General features: G+C 39.5%; 1 protein-coding gene across 1 annotated transcript in view; it reads left to right on the forward strand.

Moving 5' to 3' along the window:
- The window catches only part of MYO5C (myosin VC), a 56,120-nt gene continuing 29,377 nt past the window's right edge, over positions 1–26,743 (forward strand). Inside the window, exons 1-16 of the mRNA XM_065412438.1 lie at positions 1–27; positions 9,467–9,577; positions 11,006–11,171; positions 11,497–11,641; positions 12,094–12,250; positions 13,588–13,731; positions 16,440–16,521; positions 17,449–17,556; positions 18,121–18,227; positions 19,084–19,349; positions 20,375–20,456; positions 20,671–20,811; positions 21,782–21,907; positions 23,398–23,481; positions 24,404–24,538; positions 25,445–25,542. Of these exons, the coding sequence (XP_065268510.1) occupies positions 1–27; positions 9,467–9,577; positions 11,006–11,171; positions 11,497–11,641; positions 12,094–12,250; positions 13,588–13,731; positions 16,440–16,521; positions 17,449–17,556; positions 18,121–18,227; positions 19,084–19,349; positions 20,375–20,456; positions 20,671–20,811; positions 21,782–21,907; positions 23,398–23,481; positions 24,404–24,538; positions 25,445–25,542 (1,979 nt within the window). The remainder of the gene's footprint in view (positions 28–9,466; positions 9,578–11,005; positions 11,172–11,496; positions 11,642–12,093; positions 12,251–13,587; positions 13,732–16,439; positions 16,522–17,448; positions 17,557–18,120; positions 18,228–19,083; positions 19,350–20,374; positions 20,457–20,670; positions 20,812–21,781; positions 21,908–23,397; positions 23,482–24,403; positions 24,539–25,444; positions 25,543–26,743) is intronic.

Raw genomic sequence — 26,743 nt, forward strand, 5'->3', positions numbered from 1 at the left:
ATGGCGCTGGCCGAGCTCTACACGCAGGTGAGCCGGGCGGGTGCGAGGCGAGTGGGGCTGCGGCGTCCCTCCAGCGCGGGGCCCTTGGCCGGCCGGGGCCTGCCCTGCTGCCCCCGCCGCCCCTTCCCTGCGGGCTGGGGGAGGGAGATGCCGCCGCGCTCGGGGCAGGGGCACCTGCCGCTCTGGGAATGGACGGAGGGAAAAAGGTTTTGCGTGGGCAGGGCGAGCCGGATGTGCCTGTCCCCGGAGCCCCGCCGCGCCCCCAGCTTGGGGGGCGGGGCAGCACCAGAGGGTCCCTGGACCCGAACTCGGGGCAGTGGGGCTGGGGGTGCTGCCGCCCCCCTGGCTTGAAGTCCTATTAACAAACACCGAGCACATGGTTTCCATCAGCAACCCCCCCCCCCTCCATAAAAATTGTCCCTGCACCCCTGACTCCGGTTATACTTTGCCTCCAAAGTACGGGACTGGAGAGTAAATGCACAGCCTTGCCGACCCCAGTCCCTCAGAAATCGTGAGTGAAGCCCCCCAGAAGCATGAGATTAAAAAGAAAAATACCACACACACCTTTGGGGGTCTTTGGATCTGCCTTCTGGTCTTTGTACTGGAGGCTTCACATCCACTAGCTTTTCTCTGCAACTATGACAGCTGGAAAAGTAGGGGGAAATCCTGGCCCTTTTGAAGTCCATGGGAGTTTTTCCATTGACTTCAGTGGAGCCAGAATTTCTCCCCCGCTCCCTCACTCTTTTAAATGAAAACTACCCTTCCCACATAATCACAGGACTCCAGGAACTGGGGCATTAAGAAAAGTGCCAGATATTGTGAGAGGCTGAATTTATGGTAGGCTGTTGAGATTAAAAAAAATTTTTATAGGAAAATATCATGACTTTCACCCAAGAGACTGGTTTTAATAACTAGCTATGATTTACCACTCTCCTGGGACTGAACAGGGCTAGTAAACTGCAGGTTTCTGTTATATCTATACTCTATAGGTTATTTATTAAACTAAAATAAGGACACTATCACTGCCTGCAGAATTGCTTTAATAAATAAACCAAACATTTACACAATTGTATAGAGCTTCAGCTAGGCAATAATAATGAAACAGAAGTGAAATGCTGTTGTGAATCATGAGACCTGGCTTCTGTTCCCAGTTTCTGACACTGAAGTGAGGTTTGGCAAGTCACGCCACTTCCCTATGCCTCCTCCCTTTCCCCATCTATAAGCATTATCTACCTTTAGATCAAGTGCTAAGTGTTTATTACCATTATGATCACATTACAGTTTGCATACTGTGGGGCCAGTTCTCATGTCCAGTGAGTTTGCTTTGCCCTGGAGACAGAAAGTAGAACAGAAATCCAGGGGATCCCGTTTTGTGAGGGATTCCCCTTGTATGGAGGAATCCTTGGGTGCAGCTTCCTGGCTACCAGTGCATGAGCCACAGACGGCTATATCAGTAGCTGAGGACATTTTTACTTAAACCATGTTTATTTACTTATTACATTGTTAAGGTCAGAAAAGAATAAATAAGACTTAATCTTTGGTGACACGTTTTTATATTATTCAGCTCTGAATACGCAGTCGGCGCTATAAAAGACCTAAAGAAAGAAAACTTAATCTAAAACACATCCATAAAACCCACTCCTACAAATGCTTAAGTACATGCTTAACTTTAAGCATGTGTCCATTTAGTAAAGCATGTGCCTAAGTATTTGCAAAATAAGACCAACAGCCATAGATAAGACAAGATGCAGTAGGAAACCCATGGAAGTTTTAACTTTGATTTAATATTCTATCTCTCACTCCCCTCACCCACTGATGTGGTTCAGTATATTGAACTGGTAGAAGTAGTACCTCTTTAGACATATCTAAAACATATTGTGTAAGTCTTTAGTTATATCCAAGACCAAGACACAATCTGGCACAATTTGTACAAAATGAACGTACTTGCATTTGTTTTTTAAAAATAGTATATGTTAATTGGTATTCTGACTATGAACATATAGTTATATAGCAAAAAGTGAGACAGCCAGACATGTACAGAACATTTTAACATGACTAATGAGACAAAATACAATCAGCATCTATGGAGCAGGATATGGGTAATATCAGTATACAGCTCTATAGGACACATAGGAATGCAATTAACATTTTTATGTAATTTGAAAAAGAAAAGTTAAGTTTCTGAACAATATTTCATCTCTTCTTGCTTCAGTATAGAATAGAAGAAGAATGACGGATTTACTATTGCTTACTATGGGAAGGGCATCTTTAGGTTAAAGGCTGGCCAGCGACACTCATATATGTAGTTGTGTATGTTTTAATTTGTTTGTTCAAGTTAATGCAGTTCATTCCAAGGGTATGCAGTTTGTTCCTCAGATTATTTTTAAAAGCTCTCTCATGTATCAGATATCATATATGTGAATTGAAGTAACCTAAGTAGGCTTTAAAATTCCTAAGTGGGTATCATGGAAGAGTACTTTTATTTGAAACTTTTGATATTGTTGTATTTGGGGGAGTATGAGGCATTATTTATGCAGAAGTCCCAACAAGCTAAACTAGTCATTCAGGCAATTCTGAAATAAGCACCTTGAAATACAGAATATCAGCTGTAAACTTTGAATATAATTGGTCATTCATGAAGCTAAAGGGGAAATTTATTCTTCAAAATGTAAACTGAATTTTTTGTTTGTATAATTTACTTCCTGTTTTTTCCCAAGTCACTATAATGTCATGGTAAATAAGTTGTCTGTTTAACTTTTTTCTTTAAATAACCAAGGTAAACACTGTGTCTGTGTATTACTAACTTACAATCAAATATCTCTGTTCTGCCATAATACACAAGTTTAACTCTAGATGTCTGGACTGACTATATTTATTCATCTTATTACTTGCACATAAGTAATTCTTTCTGAGTGGCTAAAATTCTTTTTGAGAAGCTAAAAGAACACAATCTATTCTTGAATCCAGCATAGTGTCATGCAGGTGGGGAAAGACTGGGTGTAACTTTAACGGAGAATAAGTAAACTCTCTGTGTTTACTTGTAAGGTAGGGTTCAATTAAACCGACCTTAAGCTGGCTGGTTACATTTACCAATGGAGGCACCTGGAACTGCTGGGACACTTTCTGAAGAATACTTTGGTCACATGCTTTTTTTGTTCTTTACATAAGCATAGTTTAGTTTCTCACATATGATCATGCTTAATCTAGGCTAGGCAGTTTGATTATAATACTGTTGGTCTGGTTAGAATAATATTTATTGAAATGCTCTATTTTAGCATATGTAAATATGTATACAGTATCTTAAATACCCATAAAAATAACAGGAGTACTTGTGGCACCTTAGAGACTAACAAATTTATTAGAGCATAAGCTTTCTTGGGCTACAACCCACTTCTTCGGATGTGGGTTGTAGCCCACGAAAGCTTATGCTCTAATAAATTTGTTAGTCTCTAAGGTGCCACAAGTACTCCTGTTATTTTTGCGGATACAGACTAACACGGCTGCTACTCTGAAACCTTAAATACCCATGAAATCAACATATGTGGCAGCGATAAAAGTGAAAATCTAGCCTAGTATTTCAAGACAAGGAAATAGACAAAGAAGAAATTTTAACTATCTTATTAAACAACACCTTTTATTTGGGTATAAAATGTCTTAGTAATTTGATTTGGGGGTTATCTTTGATCGCTTAGGCAAAAATAATTTCACTACTATGGATTGTAGTTGTTCAAGAAAGACTTCTGTGACTTTGCATATCTTCTTAATAATATGCAAAATGTTCCTTATCTTGTGGGCATCACCAAACGGACTCATGAAGGGCATTGGAAGTTTGAAAGGTGTTCACCGAATGATATGTTTAGTACCATCAAGTTTCTTGATGGTTGTCAGGGGTCAGATCCAGGGGGGAAAGGTGGTGGTACTCTTTTGAGCTTCACCCACAAAATAAACTCTGCCCATGCAAGTCACCAAAATAAGATGCTACTCATGAGATTATGCAGATATTCAAAATATGGTAGGTTCCATGAGGCTCCTTGAGCTTGCTCCCCCTTAAGAGGGATTGAATATGTCCATAGATTCTGGTAGGCTCCTGGAACACCACCTGATTAGAGGAAAAGAAGCAAGTAGTGGTATCTCCCAAACACCAGCTCATTTGTGGCATCCAAAGATGCAGATATGTGACCCTCTCTCTCTCTTAAATGATAATCCCTGGGCATCTGAGCTAACACTTCGTTGAGATGAATGGGGCACCTCACAGAACTATTTTTCCAGGTTCTCTGCAGACTTACCTCTGCTTCGTTTACACTCAATTCACATTATTGAGGTTTTCTTTGGCAGCATAAAAGCTAGACACTTACCTTTTTTTTTTTTTTTTGATTAAAATTGTGATTCTGGAGAACAAGCTAGTGCCTTCAAAGAAGTACCTGCACCGCCTATGGTCTCATACCAGCTATTCCTGAGTCCTGGAAAGATGACTTGAAAAAGGGGAGAATTCAGACATGTTTGTATATATCACATAGAAGCAAAAATGGTACAAAACCATTGTTCTAAAATACTTTGCGGGTCACCTTTTAGAGAGTATTCCCATTAGGGGTCTTTTGAAAGCTTGGATGTCTCTAAAGCAGCTTGGAAATAAGGATTCAGCCTATATGGCTCTCCTATGGGGTCACTGCTACAGAAGAGGAGAGAAAACAGGGACTTGAACCCACTGACAGTAGGAGACAAGTGGCATGGGGAAGTGGGAACGAGGCAGCTGAACACTATATCCAGAGTAGCAGGGGGGAAAAAGTATCAGGGTGAAGTCTTGGTTCTATTAAATTCAATGCGAATTTTGTCATTGACTTCAGCGAGGCCAGGATTTCACTTCAGGGTCTCTGTGAACAACTGTTTAAAAAACAAGAACAAAAAATAATACTATGATGATTGTTTCTGTGCACATGTTTCTCTTCTGGATATTCTGTCCAAAGAGGCACAGGGGATGAAGCAGAGCAGGTCCAAGGGAAGATGAAGTGAAGAGCAAAGGTTGACAGTGATGTTTGTCCCTTTTTTTTTTTTCTTTTTCTTTTCTCAAAGGAAAAAATATTTATTAAAGACACAGAAATGTGCATTATGGCTGGGATTTTCCAGTGAGCCTAAAAGAGTTAGGATCTAGATCCCACTAAAATTCAATAGGAATTGGGGTCCTAACTCCCTTAGACACCTTTGCAAATACCAGCCTAAATACTTTATTAATGTTGCTTTTCCGCGTAAGCAGTTGCAGCAGTTGTCATAGGGATGTTATGTCATAACAAATTGGAAGAATAAAACTCTCTCTATTAAGATGTAGTACACAGTATGGAAAAAGATTTAGAAACCCTGCCTCAAGATTTTAAGAAAGAAAGGTAAGGGAAAACCAACAAATGGTCTTAATCTGCACCACAAAATGGAAGTGATTTCAGCATATTTTTTAACAGAACACCCATTATTTATTATGGTTTTATTTTTTATTTACTGTTCTATTAAGGGGATGTGGCAGAGAGGGATCTTTCAGGAAGGGGATGGTATGAAAGATCATCGGGGGCCGGGGACATTTTCTGGAAGTAAACCCTGACAGTTGATCTTAACAAGATTGTCAGCCGTGGCATTATTTCATTTTGAAGAGTGTGTTTTTGCTATAAGTGCTAGAGCTGAGAATTTCAAAATCATTGCTACTGTTTTGGTCTCCGTAGCATATTGACAAATAAAGAGGTACTGATCACAGAACTAAAAATTAATGGTAGCTGTGCTACAAGTGATCATGACTTGATAACATTTATAATGTGCAAATAGATTAAAATCCAGATCAGTTATATATATATATCTATAGAGAGAGAGAGAGAGAGAGAGAGAGAGAGTTAGTTCTTTAAAAGGGCCATTTTCGCAAAGTTGAAAACAATTATGAGCCAAATCAGCTGGGAGGAAAAATTTAACCAAAAATATGTGAGTGATGATTGGGAATTGTTTAAGAACACTTTTCTAGATGCCCAAAATGTCACAATTGAGGAAGAAGTCTGTATTAGTGGGTTAAAAACTGGGCTGGTTTAGCGGGGAAGTGCAGGCAACTGAAAAAAGAAGGATATTGATCAATTGGAGAGGATTCAGAGAAGAGCCACAAGAATGATTAAAGGATTAGAAAACATGCCTTATAGTGATAGGCTCAAGGAGCTCGATCTGTTTATTTTAACAAAGAAAAAGTTAAGGGGTGACTTGAGTACAGTCTATAAGAACCTACATGGAGAACAAATATTTGTTAATGGGTTCTTCAAAATAGCAGACAAAGGTATAATGCAAGCCATTGGCTGGAAGTTGAAGCCAGACAAATTCAGACTGAAAATAAGGTATACATTTTTAACTGAAAATTAACCATTGGAACAATTTAACAAGGGTTGTGGTGGATTTTCCGTCACTGGCAATTTGAAAATAAAATTTGGATGTTTTTCTAAAGATCTACTCTAGGAATTGTTTTGGGAAAGTTCTATATCTTGTGTTATATGGGTGGTCAGACTAGATCAAGGGTTTTTGGCCTTGGAATCTATGAATCTATTAATCGTTTCTGGAATGTTAGGATGCATTCACATTATGCATCAGACTATCTTGTTATGCACAATAAAACTTGTAGGAAGTATTCCCCTTCCAAATCGTACTATGTTCTCAATGTTACAACCAGCAAGTTTCTAAAGTGCAAAAAAAAGTTCCATTACATGAGTACTCCATTAAGGTGTAAGATCTGAATTCTGATCTATGAAACTTTAAAGCTCTCTTTGCTATAGGATTTTTTCTGTAATGGGTAAAATCTAGTCAGTGCTCAATTACTGAATACAAAAGTATGAAAAGGAAAGTTTAGCAATTAGGAATGAATTATTTCAAATGTAATCAGCATTTCAAACTTTGGCATGTCCTTTTTGTTATGCTTCACTAATAAGTTGCTTGTTTGGTTCAGAAAATTAAAGCGAGAACCCTGTTGTTTTTTGTTTTTGTTTATAATTGGTAATTGTTCAGGATTTCATGTTGATGATATAATTAGTCTGGGTAAATAGCATTTTCCCCTGCACTACAACAGCCAGTCTGCATTCAGAATATCAAAGCCGTTAATCAGTGCTGTTCCTTATTCAAATTCATTCAGTAGTATTGATTTTCAATATTTGCATTGGTTTCCACTAGTGAAGTCTGATAGTCATCTGTGGTGGCCTATTAAAATAAAGGGTTATCCTGATATTATTTCTCTTTTTTTAATGTTTCCTAGTGCTGTGCTTTAGTCTTTAAAGCACAGCACTAGGAAACAGGAGACCAATCTGCTGCAGGACATAAATATAGGAGCTTCCATTGACTTCAATGGAAGTTTTATCCTGTGGCAGGAAAATAGGGCCCCAAGATCCTATTTTTGCCACTGCCACATACCTTTTGAGAGATTTTAGGCTAGTTACTTAACCTCTCTGTGCCTCAGTTATCCCATCTGTGAAATGGGCACGATGATCCCTACCCCATAGACATATTTTGAGGCTTCATTCTTTTAGTGTTTAGTGTTCCTAAAGCGCTTCAGGATCCTTGGCTAGAAGACATTATGGAAGTGTAGATTACTATCATGATACTGTATTTCTTATGTCACTCGCAGAATAGAAGTAGAGATTTGATTGTTTTGTCGGTGGTTAGTTTCAACTCTTGTCTGGTTTCACACATCCGATTTAGTGGCAGTAATCAGGTAACAGAATGCCTCTTAGTTTAAACGAATCAGCAGAGGAAGGCAGTAGTGCTGTAAAGAGAGAGTCACACAGAAGCAAATTTGTACAGAGAGATCATTTGTACAAAAGGACTTCTCCTACATAATTTCTGTTCCCTGGCTGCTGTCAAAGAGATGTGTACTTCAGATAAGAATTTTCCCACCTTAGTCTGTTGCTAGTTTTGCTTGTTCTTTCAGTGAAGTCATAATGCTGTTGTGGTTAACATCAATCTGTTGCTGTGGAGATGACTGTGATGTCATAAGCAAAGCATTGTGACTTCACAGTAGGAAGAACAGATGGTCTGTGCCAGAGCAAACTCCAGTATAAACAACAGAGATAATCATGTCTTTGATAATTTATTTAAAGTGGCAGTGGAAATTATTAAAAATGTAGAACGGCATTGGTTCTAAATGAAATTCTCTAATAAATACAAGTATCAAAGGGGTAGCCGTGTTAGTCTGGATCTGTAAAAGCAGCAAAGAGTCCTGTGGCACCTTATAGACTAACAGATGTATAGGAGCATGAGCTTTCGTGGGTGAATACCCACTTCTTCGGATGCATGCCGACATGCATCCGAAGAAGTGGGTATTCACCCACGAAAGCTCATGCTCCTATACGTCTGTTAGTCTATAAGGTGCCACAGGACTCTTTGCTGCTTTTAATAAATACAGTAGTTTAGCGAGAGAGAGACAGTATATACTCTATACTGATGGCAACTGGACACACTCCTTCCACTTTTGTTGTATAACTTAAGTTTTATACTTTTTAAGTGAGTGTTTATACAGGAACATCTGCACTGTTTAGCCTTTAGTCTCATGACTAAAGCATATTTAAGATATACAGGTATCACAGCAAGTTGTTATATGTTGGTAATACTTTGCACCTAAGTAGCAGTATTACTTTTGAGGAGCTCAGAACACTTCAATAAACATTGTTTCACAACTCTTCTACAAAGAATTTTGTTCAATTCTTTAAACATATAAAAACATCCAGTTCAGCAGCTCATATCAAGTGTAAGGTGCTTTTAGGGCAGAATGCTTTAACTCTGGGGCTGAGCTAAAATCCCTAAAGGGTGAAAGATTCCTGCTGAACCAGCTGGCCTTATGGGAGCTAGCTGGCTGGCTGTAAATAGGGAAACCATCCAGCAGGCTTTGAAGTCTGTCTTCAGGAACCTGAGAGATTATTCTGTGGAGTTTGGTCTTTAATCATATAAAAAGAAAAGTAACTGCGTAGGTATTTTCTTTTGCAAAATTTTTCCTATGTTAAATCTCCCCTTACGTGGTTTTAAGGAAGTGATCATGTAAATCCTACAGAATAAGACTCCTGGACTTGTGTAATACTTACATACTTATAGCAGAGATACTTGTGCATGCTCCTTAAAATCAGAGCTTCTGCAGTAAGCATGATTTTACTCTCTTTTCAGTGTCCTTAATTGAGAGTGCTCTGCTTCCTGCTTAACTTGAAACTCTGAGCCAGCACCTCTGAGATCTTTGGATAATTGAGGTTACACTGTATAGCTCTTTTACAAATATAATTAAAGCACAAGGCATTTGCCCATGGTAACACAGTAAGTCCATAGTGGACCCAGGAATAAAACCTAGGAGTCCTGCCTCCAAGTCCTGTATTTTAACCATTAGATCACATACAAAAAAAAATCTGGAAAATGTATTTTTAAGATAGTCTGTTCCTTAAATAGCATTAGAGTTAATGCTTATCTTATTCTGCTGTTGTAGTACAACAGGGTTTGGATCCCTGACAACGAAGAAGTTTGGCAGTCTGCTGAAATCACAAAAAACTACAGAACAGGAGACCATGTGCTTCACCTACTATTAGAAGATGGAAGGGTAAGAAAAAATAGACATAGTTATTTCAATTTTTAATGAGAGGCTGGATTAGATCACTGGTCTGTGTAGTCCAGTATGTTGTTTCTGACTGTGGCCAGTACGATGTTCTTGATTTTCTTGCAATCTTAGGATTTCCTAGCCATTAAAACTGTACAGTAAGTAGCAATCCCCTAAAAAAATGTAAAGAGCTTAATTTCACCATCCAGTGCTTGTCAGTGTATGCCCCATTGCACTGACAAGGGGAAATGGAGCTATGCCAATTATGGTGTTAGCTGAGGAGCTTGTCCATAATTTTTTTTGTAAACTCATTGCTTTAGTATATGATTTGTAGTACATATACAGTAGAACCACACTGTTATGAACCTCTAATTTGTGACACTACTTTTTTCCAAAATACATCGTGAACACCTCCCTAGCCTGAGAATGAGTTATTGTATGTTTCTCTGATTGTCTGAGGTGCAAGGACAGAGATGGGAGTGAAGCTCTTTGTAAGTTGTTATACTGCACCCATCACCTTGGTATCTGTGCAGCTTACAAATTTGTTTATGTGAGCACAAGAAGATTACTATGTTTCTCTTTCCTTTCCCCATTTTATAAGGACTACTTTTTAAAAAATGTGATATAAGCTGAGTTATTGAAGGAAATATAGGTCAGAAAAGTGAGGGGTTACATTTTTTCGAAGCGCAATGAGGTCCAGTGTTATTCTGAGCTCTTTGGGAAGCATGTTCCACAATCATGAGCTAGTTGCCTCTTCTGCACACACATGTCACTCTTCAGGATGACCGTTCCATTGTTCCAATAGAACGTAGCTGTCATGCAAGGACATGATCATATAGAATAAAGGGCTTTCTTGGGTTATTTGGGTCAATCCCACAGAGGGCTTTGAAGATTAGGTCCCAGATTTTCTAGGACTTGGTGGGGAACGAAAAGGTAACTTTATCTCATCTTTATGTTCCCCACCTAGTCAAAGGTTTGTGATAAGTTAGAACTGTCTTTAGAAGCTAACTTAAGACCAGCTGCCTGTAAGACCATAGGCCATTCCAGCACCTGGGACAGCTGTGAAAAAGGACACTCCAGCTACACTCATGCTCCCTAAATTGCATTTAAACTACTGCAGAGTTTTTATGTTTAATTTAAACCTCTCATTCTCTGTACTGATTGAAGAGGCTTCATGTAAAAAACACTTGGTATGTTTCAGTACAATATATTAGAGAAAGGAAATAAGCCTTTATTTTTATGAGACATTGAGGGGGCCCATCTTGCATTCCTTGTACACTAAAATGACCATGGATGTCATTGGAAGTTAACTGGTGTTGGCAGAATGCAAGATCAGGCACTGATCCATCATTCATGCAACAGTTAGGACAAAGGTAGCCGAAAAGTTCAATATGTATTTACACTTGCGTTTCATGTAATTTGTATTGTCAGGAATTGAATTACCCTGTTGATCCAGCACCTTTGCCACCTCTACGAAATCCTGACATACTTGTTGGTGAAAATGACCTCACAGCCCTTAGCTATCTCCATGAACCTGCTGTTCTACACAATCTTAAAGTTCGTTTTGTGGAGTCAAAACTTATCTACACTTATAGTGGTACGTAAAAACAAACCCAGGGTGTCAGATAAATGATTAAACTAAAATTTTAAAAAGTTTACATCTTTGCTGCTGAAAGTACAATAGGATCAGAATTATGTTTTCCTGAAATCTGTTAATTAAGTTTCTTGAAGCCAGGGTGATTTATGCATGAGTAAGGACTGATCCAGTGACCAGGCCCCTGCATAGTGATTAGTTCAGATATGAATACTTTTACTACGCAGCAATTTAGTTGTGGTTGCTAGTTTTCAATACCTTACCTTTTGTTAGGTATTGTAGAAAATGGGATGATACATCTGATTTTGTACTGTTTATTTTTTCATAGGAATCATTTTGGTTGCAATGAACCCCTATAAACAGTTGCCAATATATGGGGATGCCATTATCCATGCATATAGTGGGCAGAACATGGGGGATATGGATCCACATATATTTGCTGTGGCAGAAGAGGCTTACAAACAAATGGCAAGGTACTGTATGTTTTCATTGTTTAACGCTTGTTTCTTCTAAAATATAATTTTAAAATCTCATGGCAAATACTATTATTTTGTGACATTAATTGAATTTTGTTTTGTAAATGTCCAAGCAGCTAAGATTCCTTTTGTCTGGATAATTTCAAGCAGCCCACCCTCAAAGAGAAGAGAACCTTGTAACCTCTGCGGAGAGGTGCTCAGGGGTAGAGTTTCTGGAACTTACACCCCCTTCTTAATACCTGTCGCAGGGAAAGGACAAAGGTGGTCCTAGCTCAATGATTTGTGTTGACTACAGCCTGCAGGGGACAAACAAAACAGGAGAAGCCAAAAGACCAAGGAGAAGCTGAAAGCTGGCAGTGGTGCTGGTCACAATAACATTTACTCCATGCATATATATACTTTTAGACTATCAAGATATTTAAAATCTCCTTCTTATCATTCTGTTTTAGAAACAACAGGAATCAATCTGTTATAGTCAGTGGAGAATCAGGAGCTGGAAAAACTGTGTCTGCTAGATATGCTATGAGATACTTTGCCACAGTCAGTAAGTCAAACAGCAATGCGCATGTGGAGGATAAAGTACTGGCATCCAACCCAATAACAGAGGTAAATTTAAGGATGTATAAGTAAAGGGTCTTTATACTCATTAAAGGCTGAATCCTGAAAGCTGCTGAGCTCCTATGGTAGAAGTCAATGAGCATTCCAGGTATTCAAGTAACTCTTAGTAAACTATATACATTTTAAGAGCCCAGTCCTATGACATCATAAAAAATATTCAACATGTACGTACACTTTTATCCATGTCACAAATATGTTTAATTTTCTTGCAAATGTGAAGTATTGAGTATAATGTATATACTGGTAACTATTCAGTAGGCTATACGTATTGTTTTATTGCAGTTTTGTGCTGTCACACTTTTCATGTCACCATCTTCTCCTTTAACCACTTTTTCAAAAACTAAATTCCGTCTTTTCTGACTGGAACCATCTGTAATAACTCAGCAACAACACAAGCTAATGTGGGCGTTAATGGATAATTGTAGGTGGTCTTGAACTCAGTCTAGGTGATGGCAGATAGAAGTCCATATTAAGTCATCCAAATCACAGGTCTGATTTTTTGGAAGTTTTGAGCACCCACATCTCTCTTTAATTTTTGAGTGAGATTTGAATCTCAACACCTCTGAAAATCAGGCCACTTTATTTAGGTTCTATATTTTGGAACCCAAACTTGAAAATGTTTGCCTTTATCTTTTTATGTATATTTGAAATGTAAATTTTCAAATTGAGACACACACCCACACACACCATCACAAAGAACTTTTGAAAAATAAACAAATGTTTGTATATTGCAGTATGTGGGGGGTTGTTTTATTATTTTGTCTGCAACAGCAGGAAAGATTCTTGGATATATGGTTACAGGAGGAAAGAAGTGGGTGGTTTTGTAGTTGTGGGTAGAAAAAGGTTGAGACTCCCATCCACAAGAGAGACTTATTTATTTTAGTGCTTAGTTTGTATAGAATTGCATTTAATATATGCATGTTACATTATTTGTCTAGAGACTCTGAGCCTAATTTCCAGACTTGCACCTCATAATAAACATCCAAATCCTATCTCTGGATGTTCGGATTGATCCTTAGGCACATAAAACTTTGGGTATTTATGCATCTAAGTCATAGTCAAGTTTTGAGAGAGTTACTCCTCTTTAGATGTCAAGTATCAGAGGGGTAGCCGTGTTAGTCTGAATCTGTAAAAAGCAACAGAGGGTCCTGTGGCACCTTTAAGACTAACAGAAGTATTGGGAGCATAAGCTTTCGTGGGTAAGAACCTCACTTCTTCAGATGCAAGCGAACCTCTTTAGATGTTCACATTTGAAAACTGGACAGCATGAATGATTCTGTTGACACAAACTGTTTGGGCATTAAAGAGGTTCACCATGTTCATAGGCTGTAGGCAATGCGAAAACCACACGCAACGATAATAGCAGTCGGTTCGGGAAGTACACTGAAATCAGTTTTGATCAGAGACACCAAATCATTGGAGCCAACATGAGGACGTACTTGCTTGAGAAATCCAGAGTTGTCTTTCAAGTAAGTGAAATAAAGTTTAAAAAGCCAACTTCAGTGAAATCACTGTTGTACAACTCGTTTAACTTTGTTAGCATTATACTAAAAGAGATAGGTGAAGTATTGCATAATTTGTATTAATCTTAGTGTGTACCTTTTGTTTGGAATGTAATGGTATACATATACCGTATATACTCGTTCATTAGCCCGTTCGTTTATAAGCCGTCCCCCCCAAGATGGTTAGGTAAAAATAGCAAAAACTGTATGACCCTTTCATAGCCGACCCTATATTTCAGGGGTTGGCAAACTTTGGCTCCTGGCCCGTTAAGGTAAGCCGCTAGCGGGCCTGAACGTTTTGTTTACCTGGAGCGTTCACAGGCACGGAGCCCCTCAGCTCCCAGTGTCCGCGGTTTGCCGCCACTTCTCGCAGCTCCCATTGGCTGGGAACGGCGAACGGCGGCCACAGGGAGCCGAGGGACTCCATGCCTGCAGATGCTCCAGGTAAACAAAACGACAATGTATTAGATATTCAATTCAGTGATTCCATAGAGTTTTTAAAATCATCAAATTTTGGTGTAGACCCGTTTATAAGCCGACCCCTGCTCTTTGATGCTCTTGCCTCTCCAAGCCACAAAAATATAAGTCTTCTCCGTGCGGCCAAGATGGGGCAGGGCCAAGGGAGGAGGAGGGAGGAGTTAGGGGATCAATTGCTCTGTGCAGTACATTGGCCTCTCTGGGCAATGGAGCTTATTTTGAGTCATTCCTAATAGTGGCATAAAAATGAGAACTTACTACGTGGCTTGTGTAGATTTTGAAATTCTATATTTCAGATTGCGGTTTAGAGCTGACTCTTGCGAGAGAAGGAATGAATGTGCCTGGGCTGTGTTTTATTTGCATTGTTTAAGAAATGTTCATGATATTAGAATACACAATGGAAATGAAGCTGAGGCATTTGATAAGGGCAAAATTTTCCTGCAAGTTTACTTAACTGAAATTAACATTATTCCTTTTGTTCAATTAGTTTAGATGGTACAGCAAACCATAATGTAACTTATTTTCCCCTAGCAAAACCTATGTTGCTTCATTCTCAAATTTCAAGTTGTCACATTGGAGACTTGGCTAGATTAAGTCACTTATTTGGACAAGTTTAAGTGGAAAATGAAAGTAGATACTTTGAACCCTCTCAGGTATAGGGTGACCAGATGTCCCGATTTTATAGGGACAGTCCTGATTTTGGGGTCTTTTTCTTATATAGGCTCCTATTACCCTCCACCCCCTGTCCCGATTTTTCACATTTGCTGTCTGGTCACCCTACTCAAATACTGTGGAGATGGGCTATCTAAATACTTAGACTGCTCTCTGAACTGAATAGTTTGAGTGATTGACAGACTCAGGCACTGTCCAAGCTACAACAATGTTAGAAAACTTCTATCCAAAGTGAGATTTTGGCAACTTGGTTAGCAAAATTTCCACTTTCCACTTTGAGAAGCCAGGTTGTTTGTTTGGGGTGGCATAATCAATTGAAATTCTTCTCTTAGATATAAGTGATCAAAGATCTCATTAATTTTAGATGGATTTTTTTTATTTGCCCTGATAAAGCCAGTGTTAATAGAAGCACATTGGAAACATAAACTTTTTTCAGTAACACATAATAGGTGACAGGTTTCAGGGTGGTAGCCGTGTTAGTCTGTATCAGCAAAAATAACGAGGAATCCTTGTGGCACCTTAGAGACTAACAAATTTATTTGGGAATAAGCTTTTGTGGGCTAGAACCCACTTCATCAGATGCATGACGTGAAAAATACAGGAGCAGGTATTTTTCACTTCATGCATCTGATGAAGAGGGTTCTAGCCCACGAAAGCTTATGCCCAAATAAATTTTGTTAGTCTCTGAGGTGCCACAAGGACTCCTCGTTGTTTTTACATAATAGGTGAAATCCTTTCAAGGTTAAATTTAACAAAACAGGTTGTGGTTAACACTAAACTTTGAGATGCAAAAAATTGTAGCATTGTGGAATCTTATTTAACCTATTTTTCTAAGGCTCTAATCCTGCAAACACTTATGAATATACTTCACTTCACTCTGATATATGTAAAGTTAAATGTGTGTTTTATGTGTTTGCAGGATCAGGGCCTAATTATGTGTCAGTCATTATTGTATTGTGAAATAATGGTGCTAAAATAGCATGGAAAATATCTGGTGGTTGGTTAGTTGGTTTTTTGTTTTGTTTTTTACAAAAACACACAAAACAAAATGTTGTACTGCTTGCTTGTAGTTGTGTTTATAATTTCTCAGGTATTCAGAACAGCTACCTCTGTACATCTGTTATCTAACAGATGGTTATAAAAATAGTTTTGAGAGCTTTCCACTTTCTGTGAATAGTGTTTCAGTTAGCAGTCCCAAAGGAAGCAGTGCACATTGCTACATTTGCCGGCCCTTGTTAGTTTTTTAACTGAATCAATTATTAAATTAACAGTTTTGGCAAAGAACTCTGCGCACTGACATGGGGTTTGGAGAGGAAGTGCCCTTGGTTTTGCCACAGCCAAAGTGCTTGCTGAATTCTAAAAGCATGTCCATTTTAGCATAGGCTATGTTTGACTCAAACTAGATTGCAATAAAATTTACACTTGGATAATCATTCACTCTTCTACAATTATAGTCAAATACCAAATGTTTTCCGTGTTTATTTTTCTTTCTCCAGTATCATGGTTTTCTTTTCTTTCATTTGCAGTCAGAGAATGAACGAAATTACCACATATTCTACCAGCTGTGTGCTTCTGCTCTGCAACCAGAATTTAAGCATCTTAAATTGGGTATGTCTCAAGAAAGTAAACTATTCTTCACCTTTGCAGTGTTACATTTTAAGGGTAGGATTTTCAAGAGCCCTAAATGTCTTAGAGCACAAATCTTATTGACTTTCAGTGGGACCTGTGGGCCAGCGTGTATGTCTACACCGCAATAAAAGTCCCATGGCATGACTGCGGCTGGCCTGTCAGCTGACTCGGGCTCATGGGCCTCCTACTCCATGGTTATAAAATTACAGTGTAGACATTTGGGCTCAGGCTGGAGCCTGAGACTTCACGAGAGGGACGGGTCTCAGGGCCCAGGCACTGCAATTTTTAGCCCCACAGCCCAAGCCCTGCAAACCTGAATCAGCTGACCCAGGTTCTGAGACTTGGTGCCACAGGTTTTTCATCACAAAGTAGACCTACTCTAAGTTGCCTAGGGTTTGAGCCTTCTTACTGTAGTCAGTGGCAAAGCTTCCAGTAACTTTAGAGGTGCAGGATCAGGTCCTTAGGTGTCTTTGAAAATCACACTCTTAACACTTTATTTAGTGAATATGCTTGTGAAGGATGCCATATTGACAGTCCTGGGGAGTGAAGGCTTCTTTATTTGTCCACAGAGCAACGACATGGTAAAAGCTCCATGTGAGCTTAAACTGCAATCTGGAAGACCCAGCCTCAGCATAAAATGGTAGTTCATCTCCCTACCAATCAATCCGTAGCCCTCTGTTAGATTTCCAAAAGGGGTGCTGGTTAGTGTCAGTTGTACTGGTTTTGTTATGTGGATTCCTGTTCATTTCGGAAGTACACTAAGACCATGAGCTCATTTTAGAAGAACTATCGGATGGTAACAGCTTTCACTCCATTTTCATTCATATCTACTGACTTATTGATGAAAGACTCTCTGTCCCACTACCAAGTACATTAATTGTTATAAGTTTTACTTTTCATCTGTAGAGCATGCAGAAGAATTTAATTATACAAGAATGGGTGGCAACACTGTTATCGAAGGAGTCGATGACAGAGCAGATATGATGGAGACCCAGAAGACATTCACTCTACTAGGTAAATGAGAGTACTTGGCAACACACATTGATAAATTAGCAAAGTGAGCTTGGCTCTGAAATGACCAATGACAAACAAGTTTTGAAAAAAACTAGAGAGTATGTGTAGTAGTTACCTGCGGAATTTGTTTGTGGCACTGCTGTTTTGCTATTTGCTTTAATGGGACTTGGCAACATCAACTGGCTATTAGTCTTCATATAAGTATAAATTATATAAATTACTTAGAGCTAGAGTCTGACTAGGCCTCAGCCTGGCATGCAGTGGAGGAAAGGGAGTAAGGAGTCTTCCTACCTATTATGTGATCTATTGAAGGGCAAAGCGGAACTGTCCCGGCAGCACTCAAGAGAATACAGGGATTTGTCCCTAATTGCCCTCCCCATCCCCAGAGAAGTAGAGAGTAGGCAGAGTTATAGCTCTGCACAGCAGCCAGCAGTGTCTTCACCAAGTCCTTATAGAATCGCTAATGATTATATACAGTATTGCAAGTATTCCTAGATCATGCTTTTTATTAATGGATGTTTTTATTGCTTTGAGTATTTCAAATGAATAGGGATTTTTTTTAAGGTCTGAAGGAGGATTTTCAGATGGATGTTTTTAAAATACTGGCGGCCATCCTACACTTAGGCAATGTGCAAATGACAGCTGTTGGTGATGAAAAATCTTCAGTCAGTGTAAGACATTCGCTCATTCAAATTATTTGAATAATTGTATTTAGTTTTTTTTATTTGGTGGGTCATTGCCAGTCCTTTCGTATCTTCCCCACCTACCTGTCACGTCCTTCCTTTATCTCTGTTACAGGCTGTCTTGGGACATCCTACCTTGTGAGCATTCTTTGCCAAGACTCTGTGTAAAAAATACTTGGTCTCAAGTGTGGGGTGCATAAAGCAGCCCTAAACTTGGCAAACTAAGGCCACTTTGGGATTCCTCCTCCCTAGCAGAATCCTCAACTGGTATAGAAGCATGATGGTGGTGTTTATGCCACTCCCCTTCCTCACTCGTGGCATAAAGGGGCCGAACAAAGGGAAGGTGTGTGGCTGAGATGTGCCTGCATCCAGCTGATCCCCAGCTTCTGGAATGACCCCTTGGGGCTGTTTGCAGCCTCTGCAAAACAGGTCAGCCTCAAGGCCATTCAGATTTGTGCGATTGGACCACACCAGCACTTAGTGCTCCCAAGGTCAGGGAAACCATAAGACAGGTTAAAGCCACTTATGCTGTCCCCAGCCCATATGAGGTGCAGTTTAATTGGTCCATCCCTGGTTGTATAAATGGTCCTCTTCAGCAGTGCTTATTCTAGAAAAAGGTCTATTGACATCAACGGGAGCTTTGCCTGTGTAAGGAGTGCCTGTGTTATTAAAAACCGATTAAACCAAACCAACAATCATAGGTTGAAATCCCAACCCCAATGAAGTTGGTGGCAAAGGTTCCCATTGAGTTCAATGGAGCCATGACAAAATCTTAGCCTTTGTAATAATCCATTAGTTACAACTTTTCATAAGATCTAGTAATGTTTATTTTTCTTCTTTAAAGCTGGAGGATAAACATCTCAATATATTCTGTGAACTTCTGGATTTAGACAATGACAAAGTGGCACAATGGTTGTGCCACCGAAAAATTATCACTACCTCAGAGACTGTAATAAAGCCTATGACAAAACTCCAAGCTCTTAATGCAAGGGATGCTTTGGCAAAGAAGATCTATTCTCACCTGTTTGACTTCATTGTGGAAAGACTTAACAAAGCTTTGCATTTTTCTGGAAAGCAGCACACTTTTATTGGTGTTTTGGACATTTATGGGTAAGATTATCTCTGGTGAAAAAAATTATTTTCAGATGATACAACTCTCCTCTGTTTTCCAGTTCTTATTCCTACATATCTGGGAAATATGATGCATTTCCTACAATGAATTGGCATCCATTTAATCAAAAGGATGCAGTCTTCTGCGCCATAAAATCTTTTGCATGAAGGGCAATGGGAACTTCTTATTTTGATGAATATCTGTCTCTCAAGGTGACAATTGATCTTGGATTCAGTACATCTTAGGCCATTGGTCTTTGATATTCACCTTATCAGAAGTAAATTTGAGGAAATCTATTTAAAGTTGTATTGTCACTTTGAGATGGGATGATGCTTCTCTGATGGCTGGTTACATTAGCTTTAGGGTTGCTTTGTTCCACCATTGCAACAAAGAGCAGCCCCATTGCACACCAGGGTTTTGGTCATTATGTCTAAGACCTTGTCTACACTTGCAGCGGTGTGTAGAGTACATGTAGCTACATACTGCAGTGAAAGGCAGGCTGTGTCCACTCTCACTGTGGTGTGTAGCTATATGGGGCAGTGAAAGTTTCCAGCAGTGGGAGGCAGCAGGGAAAAGTTCTGGAAGGGGGAGGCAGTGAGGAGAGGAGACTTTCCCCGCTGCTGGAGTCTTTCACTGTGGAGGGGAAAGGCTCTGGCAGCAGGACACTACACTGCTAAAAACAGCAGTGTAGGCATGGGATGCTCTGCTTGAGCATGTAGAGAGCTGTGTAGGGTATATTGCATAGGGTTCAGGCATGTAGGACACTCTACTCAGTTAAGCAGTGCCTCACCATCTACTCTGCTATTTATACCCAGGCTAGCTGGGCGTGCAATGTCTGTACTGTACAGGCCACCGTAAGTGTAGACCGCCGCTAAGAAACAAAGTTTAGGAAGTAATTTCCTTATAAGCAGCCGTTTTCTCTCAAAGTCCCATAGGACATTAGCACTCACTTTTAAGTGATCATGTATTTATTTTTTTCTCCTATCTAATAATATCTTCCCCTAATTTTTAAAATGTATTTCAGATTTGAAACTTTTGATGTGAACAGTTTTGAGCAGTTTTGCATCAATTATGCTAATGAAAAACTGCAACAACAATTTAACCTGGTATGTACGTATATTTTGCTGCAGTTGTATGTGTTGATTGGTGTCTTTTTTGTAAAGATTAGCAATACTTAGAAAAGAGATTTTCTTATATTTCAGATCTATACTTTAGTGCATGTTACACAAATATTTTACCTTACCATTGTTTTCCAAATGCCTATATTTTGTTCCTGAGTTAACATGTACTTTTCATAATGTTGACATTTTTCATTAATAGCATGTCTTTAAACTTGAACAAGAGGAGTATATGAAGGAAGACATCCCATGGACTCTCATAGACTTTTATGACAACCAACCAGTCATTGACCTTATTGAAGCTAAAATGGGCATTTTAGAGCTGCTAGATGAAGAGTGCTTGGTAATTTTTAATTTTTTATGCTTATGAACTGGTATGAAAACGTTTCTGCAGGTTGTGTTTCAGGCAGAATTTGTGGTTTAAACCATATTCTAATTCCTTTTAAATTAAGAAGATGAGCACCTTGCTGATGACGTGATCATTCTCTGAATCTTTGTAATCTTCTAAAGTTGTAAAGAATCTCTATTTGATTATTTTAGTTTAAAACCATTTGCTCTCTTGTTAATTTCTTTTCTTATTCTGCATAAAATTCAAGCTTCCTTTCCTCACTTTCAAGCACTCCCCGACTGTACCAGACCTACATCTCTGCCCTCTTCTCCTTCTACCCGCCCTGTGCACAATCTAGGCTTCTCTTCTCACCATTCCTCTTCTTCTTTTTTCTTTGCCCACTTCTGACTCCATTTTTCCTTCCATTATGCCACATACCTCTAGAGGCCCTTCCTCTAAAAGGGAAAGGATGGCCTTAGAGATAAAGGACAGGCATCGGAAAGAGAATCCAAAGTGATTCTGTGTGACTTTGGCAAGTCACTTTTGACCTGATTTTCAGAATCCAAATCCATGCATAGGATGGTAAAAAGTTACTGATCAAGCCCAGTGATTCACCCAATACCATTCTCTTGGCCTGATTGTCATAGATCTCTTGGGCAGCTAAATTGTGCCTCATTTGGAATTATGTTGCCACTGTCCTTTCAGAACAGGGAGCAGTGTTCATAGCAGGGAGGTCTGCCTGCCCACAGAACTTTCTCAGGTTATGTACCGGAGCTGCTTTATAAGACCCTGTTTCTTCTTAAAATGGTTTGCCCAAGGGAATTTCTGGTTATTCTGAAAGAGATTAAAACTCAGATGCTTTTTATCATCACAACACATTGTATGTCTGTTGCTTGAATAGCATTTATTGGTAGTAAGTAGCTTCCTCATTGTTAACATTCCAACAGTATTTTATTAAACAGCCTCACAGCTTGCTTTTTTATAGTTACCTCAGGGGACTGATGAAAATTGGCTTCAAAAGCTATATAATAATTATATCAACAAGAACCCATTCTTTCAAAAGCCCAAAATGTCAAACACATCTTTTATCATCCAGCACTTTGCTGATAAGGTAGGTGTATATTTTACTGTATTATTTCACCATTTTTCAACCAGCATAACATTCAGAAAGGAAAAAAAATCTATTAAAATGTAAATGGAATTGTGCATGTGCCATCTTTATAAGCTGTATTCAATATACGTTGTTATATATTTATTAGCTATGGGTAAGGCTGCGTGTCTGTCACGGAGGTCATGAAAGTCACAGATTCCATGACTTTGTGACCTCCGTGACTTCTGCAGTGGCCGGTGCTGGCTCAGGGGCTGGGGTGTGGGGCAGTGCTTACATCGGGGTTGGGGGCTCCCTGGCTCCCACCAGCATATCTCTGCAGCTCCTAGGTGGAGGGGCCAGAGGGCTCCGTGCCTGCAGGCCCTGCCCCCGCCGCTCTCCTTGGCTGCAGTTCCTGGCCAATGGGAGCTGCGGAGCCGGCTCTTGTGGCGGGAGCAGCATGCAGAGCCCCTTGGCCTTCTCTCTTCTTAGGAGCTGCAGGGACACACGGAGCTGGGTAGGGAGCCTGCCAGCCCCACCAAGGCACCCCCCCCAGCACCAGCGGGGGTCCTGGGCCACGCACTGCTTTCCGGCCTCCCCCCCAGCACCAGCAGTGGTCCTGGGCCACCACCGCCAGCACCCATGGCACCCCGGGACTTGCCCCCACAGAGTACTCCCCCGCCCAGGTTTTAGTTAGGGGTATATAGTAAAAGTCACAGACATGTCACGGGCTGTGAATTTTTGTTTACTGCCCGTGACCTGTCCATGACTTTTACTTAAAATACCCATGACTAAAACATAGCCTTAGCTATGGGCCCACAGTGTGCTGTACAAACAGATAGGAAGATAAAGTCCCTGTCCCAAAGAGTCCACAATCGTAAGTTGTGAGCATAAGACCAAAAACTTCAGACTAAGGTTGCAGAAAAAGCATACAACGTACAAGCAAAATAGTCAGGGTTCCAACTGACACACATCCAGTTAGTCCCATCAGGTTTTATTAGTATCTTTATTTTATTTATATTTGAAACTTAGTTTTCAGTTTCGGGGCTACTTAGAGTTTAAGTCAGGGGAAATGAGTAAGAGAAGGCAGTAGATAAATGAGAGGAGATCATTAGAAGGAGGACTGTCCAACCTCAATGTGCACGATGACCTTAAGAGAAGGTGGTTAGCTGTCAAGGAGGTGTCCTCTGCTAACTATCGAGAACACTGAAGGCTGCTGAATGTGGTAGCTGGGGCTGTATGCAGTTCCTAATCAAAACAGAAGAAAAATGCAACTGGCTGCATATTGGGCCAGTTTGCCCAGCTCTTACAACTGCAGGTTATACATCTGGCACAATGCAACTGATAAAGGCAGAATTTACCTACCGTGGTTAGGAATAATAAAAATATTGGACCAAGTCTTTTGAGACCAGCCCATCTGCACCCAGTGCCGCCACCCAGGGGTAAAGGAAATTCCTTACATTAATTTTTCATGTTGTTGCCGTTATGATTACTAATTTCACTTTTTTGCACAGGTAGAGTACAAATCTGAAGGATTTCTGGAAAAAAACAGAGATACAGTGTATGAAGTATTGATTGACATTTTGAGAAACAGCAAGGTTAGTAAATTCATCATGGCTGATTATTCTACTAGAGATACCAGAATTCTTGTGGCATATGAATAAAGATTAAGATGAAAATACTTTGATCTAATGTTATTAAATTAAAAAAGCTATACCTGAAAACTCTTACAATGGATCTAAAATAATTCCAAACTGTATACTTTTAATTTCAAAGTGACACTGCAAGTTAAAAGAACACTGTTTAGACTGATTCTTATGTATAGTTGCCCTGAAAGTTAATATTTTTAAGTATTTTTGTATAATGTTCTTCATAAACAATTTTTTGAAGCTTGAAACTGAAATCTCAGTTTATTAAAACTGCTTTTTTTTCTTGAGGTGTATGCAAACTGATCTGTTGCGTAGCTTATCATGTCTGCTGGCACTGTTTATTTTTAAAAGGAGACAAAAATAATGGAAAGGCATAGAAAGAATTACATTGACTTTCAAGCAGATGTAAGATGAAAACCAAAAGAGCGTTATCACTTTTTGTCCTACTACTCTTGACTATGCAGCTCTATTGTTAAGAATCTAACTTAAGCTGACAAAGAAAAACAAATTATTAATTTTAAATAACCTTTTTAAAATAACATGAATAGTCTTAATTTAACCCAGTCATGTAATCATGTCCACGCGGGTGTATCCCTGTACCCCCAAACAATTCCACTGATGTCAGTGAGACTCCGTGCAGGTCTAATTGCAGGCTTCGGGTCTTTGTGAAATGAAGTCCAACAGTAATTGCTTCCTAGTTAGTTATGAATCTTAAATCAAAGGGTCCAGTCTCAAAAGCTACAAGATTTGGCCTAAGATCTGAGACTAACAATGTCTGTTCTGTCCTGTACATCCATTATTAGAATTCTTATATTAAAACATTATTACAATTACTCCGTGTTAACTGTGATCCTTTCTTTTACGCTTTTAGTTTCATCTGTGTGCAAACTTTTTTCAAGACCATCCAGTGCCCATTTCACCCTTCCGGTCAACTATAACAGTCAAATCTGCAAAAACGGTGGTCAAGCCTTCTAACAAACAGTTCCGGACGACGGTTGGCAGTAAGGTATAGAGTTTAGCTCAAGCTCTAAAGACTCATGTTTTTAACTATAGAGCAGCGGTTCTCAAACCGTGGGTTGGGATCCCAAAGTGGGTCGTGATCCCATTTTAATGAGGTCGCCCGGGCTGGCTTAGACTTGCTGGGACATCAGGCCAAAGTCCAAGCCCCACCGCCCGGGGCTCAAGTTACAGTCCCACCCCCACCCCACCTGGGGCTTCAAGCCCTTTGGCTTCGGCTTTGGCCCCACCCACCCGGGGTGGTGGGGCTTGGGCTGGCTCAGGCTTCATTCCCTCCTTCTGGGATCTTGTAGTAATTTTTGTTGTTGGAAGGGGGTCACGGTGCAATCAAGTTTGAGAACCCCTGCCCCTAGAGGTTTCCAGTTCAGTCCCTGACATCAGCCAAGAGGGGGGTGGCCATGATGCTTCAATATTCCTCCTAAAACAGCACTTTTTAGACACAACAAATCCTGCATCTTGGCAGGGGGCTAGACTAGATGACCCTTACAGTCCCTTCTAACTATATGGGTCTATGATTCTATGAAGTAGAAAATATTGGTGAAGTGCAGGCATTCAGGAATTTGTACTTGGGGGCGTGAGATTCAGATTTATTCATAAGTGCGTATCTGGTACTATGGTATTTAGAAACATTATTCTAGGATGTCTAGTGTACTGTACAGCTAGGGATTGCCCCTGCTACTAGTATCCCAGTTTTGTGTGCAAGTGGGTGTATTTGTGTGTGAAAACATTCAGGGTAAATAGTGCCAACATTTTAATGATCAGAACTCTGAGAGGACTGCTGCCTATATTTTTGTCACAGTTTCCAGTTAGAGACTAACTCAGAATCAAAAGTCAAAGATGAATTACTTTGATGGGAATGTTAAATTAGCTAAATTGTTACCTTAATATTTTCTAGTTCCGCAGTTCTTTGTATTTACTTATGGAAACGCTTAATGCAACCACTCCTCACTATGTACGGTGCATAAAGCCAAATGATGAGAAGTTACCATTTGAGTGAGTACACTAGTGCCGTTGAAATACTATGTTATCTTTAATATAAAGCAGTATTCTAAGACTGAATGGCTATAAATATCAGTCAAGTGTTATTAGCTGAAGTTTACATATAGAATGTATTTTATTCCTGTAAAGATTACTAAAATAAAACAATTTAATATTTTTATATAATCAATGAATGTTACATGATTCACCTGGCCATAGTTATTAAGTCACTGGAAAATTCTCTGAGTTAAAAGGTTTCAAGCCACGATTTTGTTTTTTGTTTTGTTAATTTGCTATAACATTTTTGGAGGGAATGCTGACCATTTTAGTTTTAGGTGGGTAGATATTTTGTATGGGTGTGCTTGATCTTCTATGACATGGATTAGTATAGCTGGGTTTCTGGGAGAAGTCGTCGCTACTTCATACTAGCTTCCCTTTTAACAAAAATATTTATAAAGGTGTTAGCTCTTTTCTATGAATGTTTCTATGTGCAATGTCAATCACATCCAAAATGTTTGCCTTCTTCCCAAAATACTTACAACACACACTGAAATAGTTGTGAATAAGAAGAGCATTCTTAATGTTATGTGTATGTCAAGTGCTTCAGAATTCCCATAGCCAGCACTGCTACCAATAGCTTTTAAATTGGAGTAGATTTTAATCACAACAAGCATGCATGCAACCATTAATGAGTTTCATGTGCAGAGATGCAGGACAATCTCTTGGCTCAGAGATACGATGTCTGTTAGTAGTGCAGACAGATACATGCATTGACAAGGGAGATATACACCCTAATTCTGCCTTCGTGGTACCATGTTACACAGCCACAAAGATCTGTTGTTCAGGAATTGGCATTCTAAGGAGTGCTTAAATAGGCTTTGAAAACATAAAACACTATTAAAGTTGCTAGTGAGAATTTACCTGTATGTATGTTGAGAATACTGTCTGATTCTGTGCCATTTGATAATATACACTTTCAAGTTTAGCACTGAAGGGAACAAAGCCTCTGTAAGAGAAAAATAAATGTATTGCTCATTTGTCTTTTGGGTGGAAGCCCTGAAGTTTAATTTCCATGTTTTTTTCCATATAAAGAATTTGGGTCAGACATAAGATATCCTGAAAACTCCCTTGGGACCCTGAGTGCTTCAGGCATGAATAGAAATACAGAATGGTTTATATTTCTTCATTTGATCTAAATATTATCAAAGAAGTATTC

This window comes from Emys orbicularis, chromosome 10 (genome assembly GCF_028017835.1).
Source record: "Emys orbicularis isolate rEmyOrb1 chromosome 10, rEmyOrb1.hap1, whole genome shotgun sequence".
NCBI lineage: Eukaryota > Metazoa > Chordata > Testudines > Emydidae > Emys > Emys orbicularis.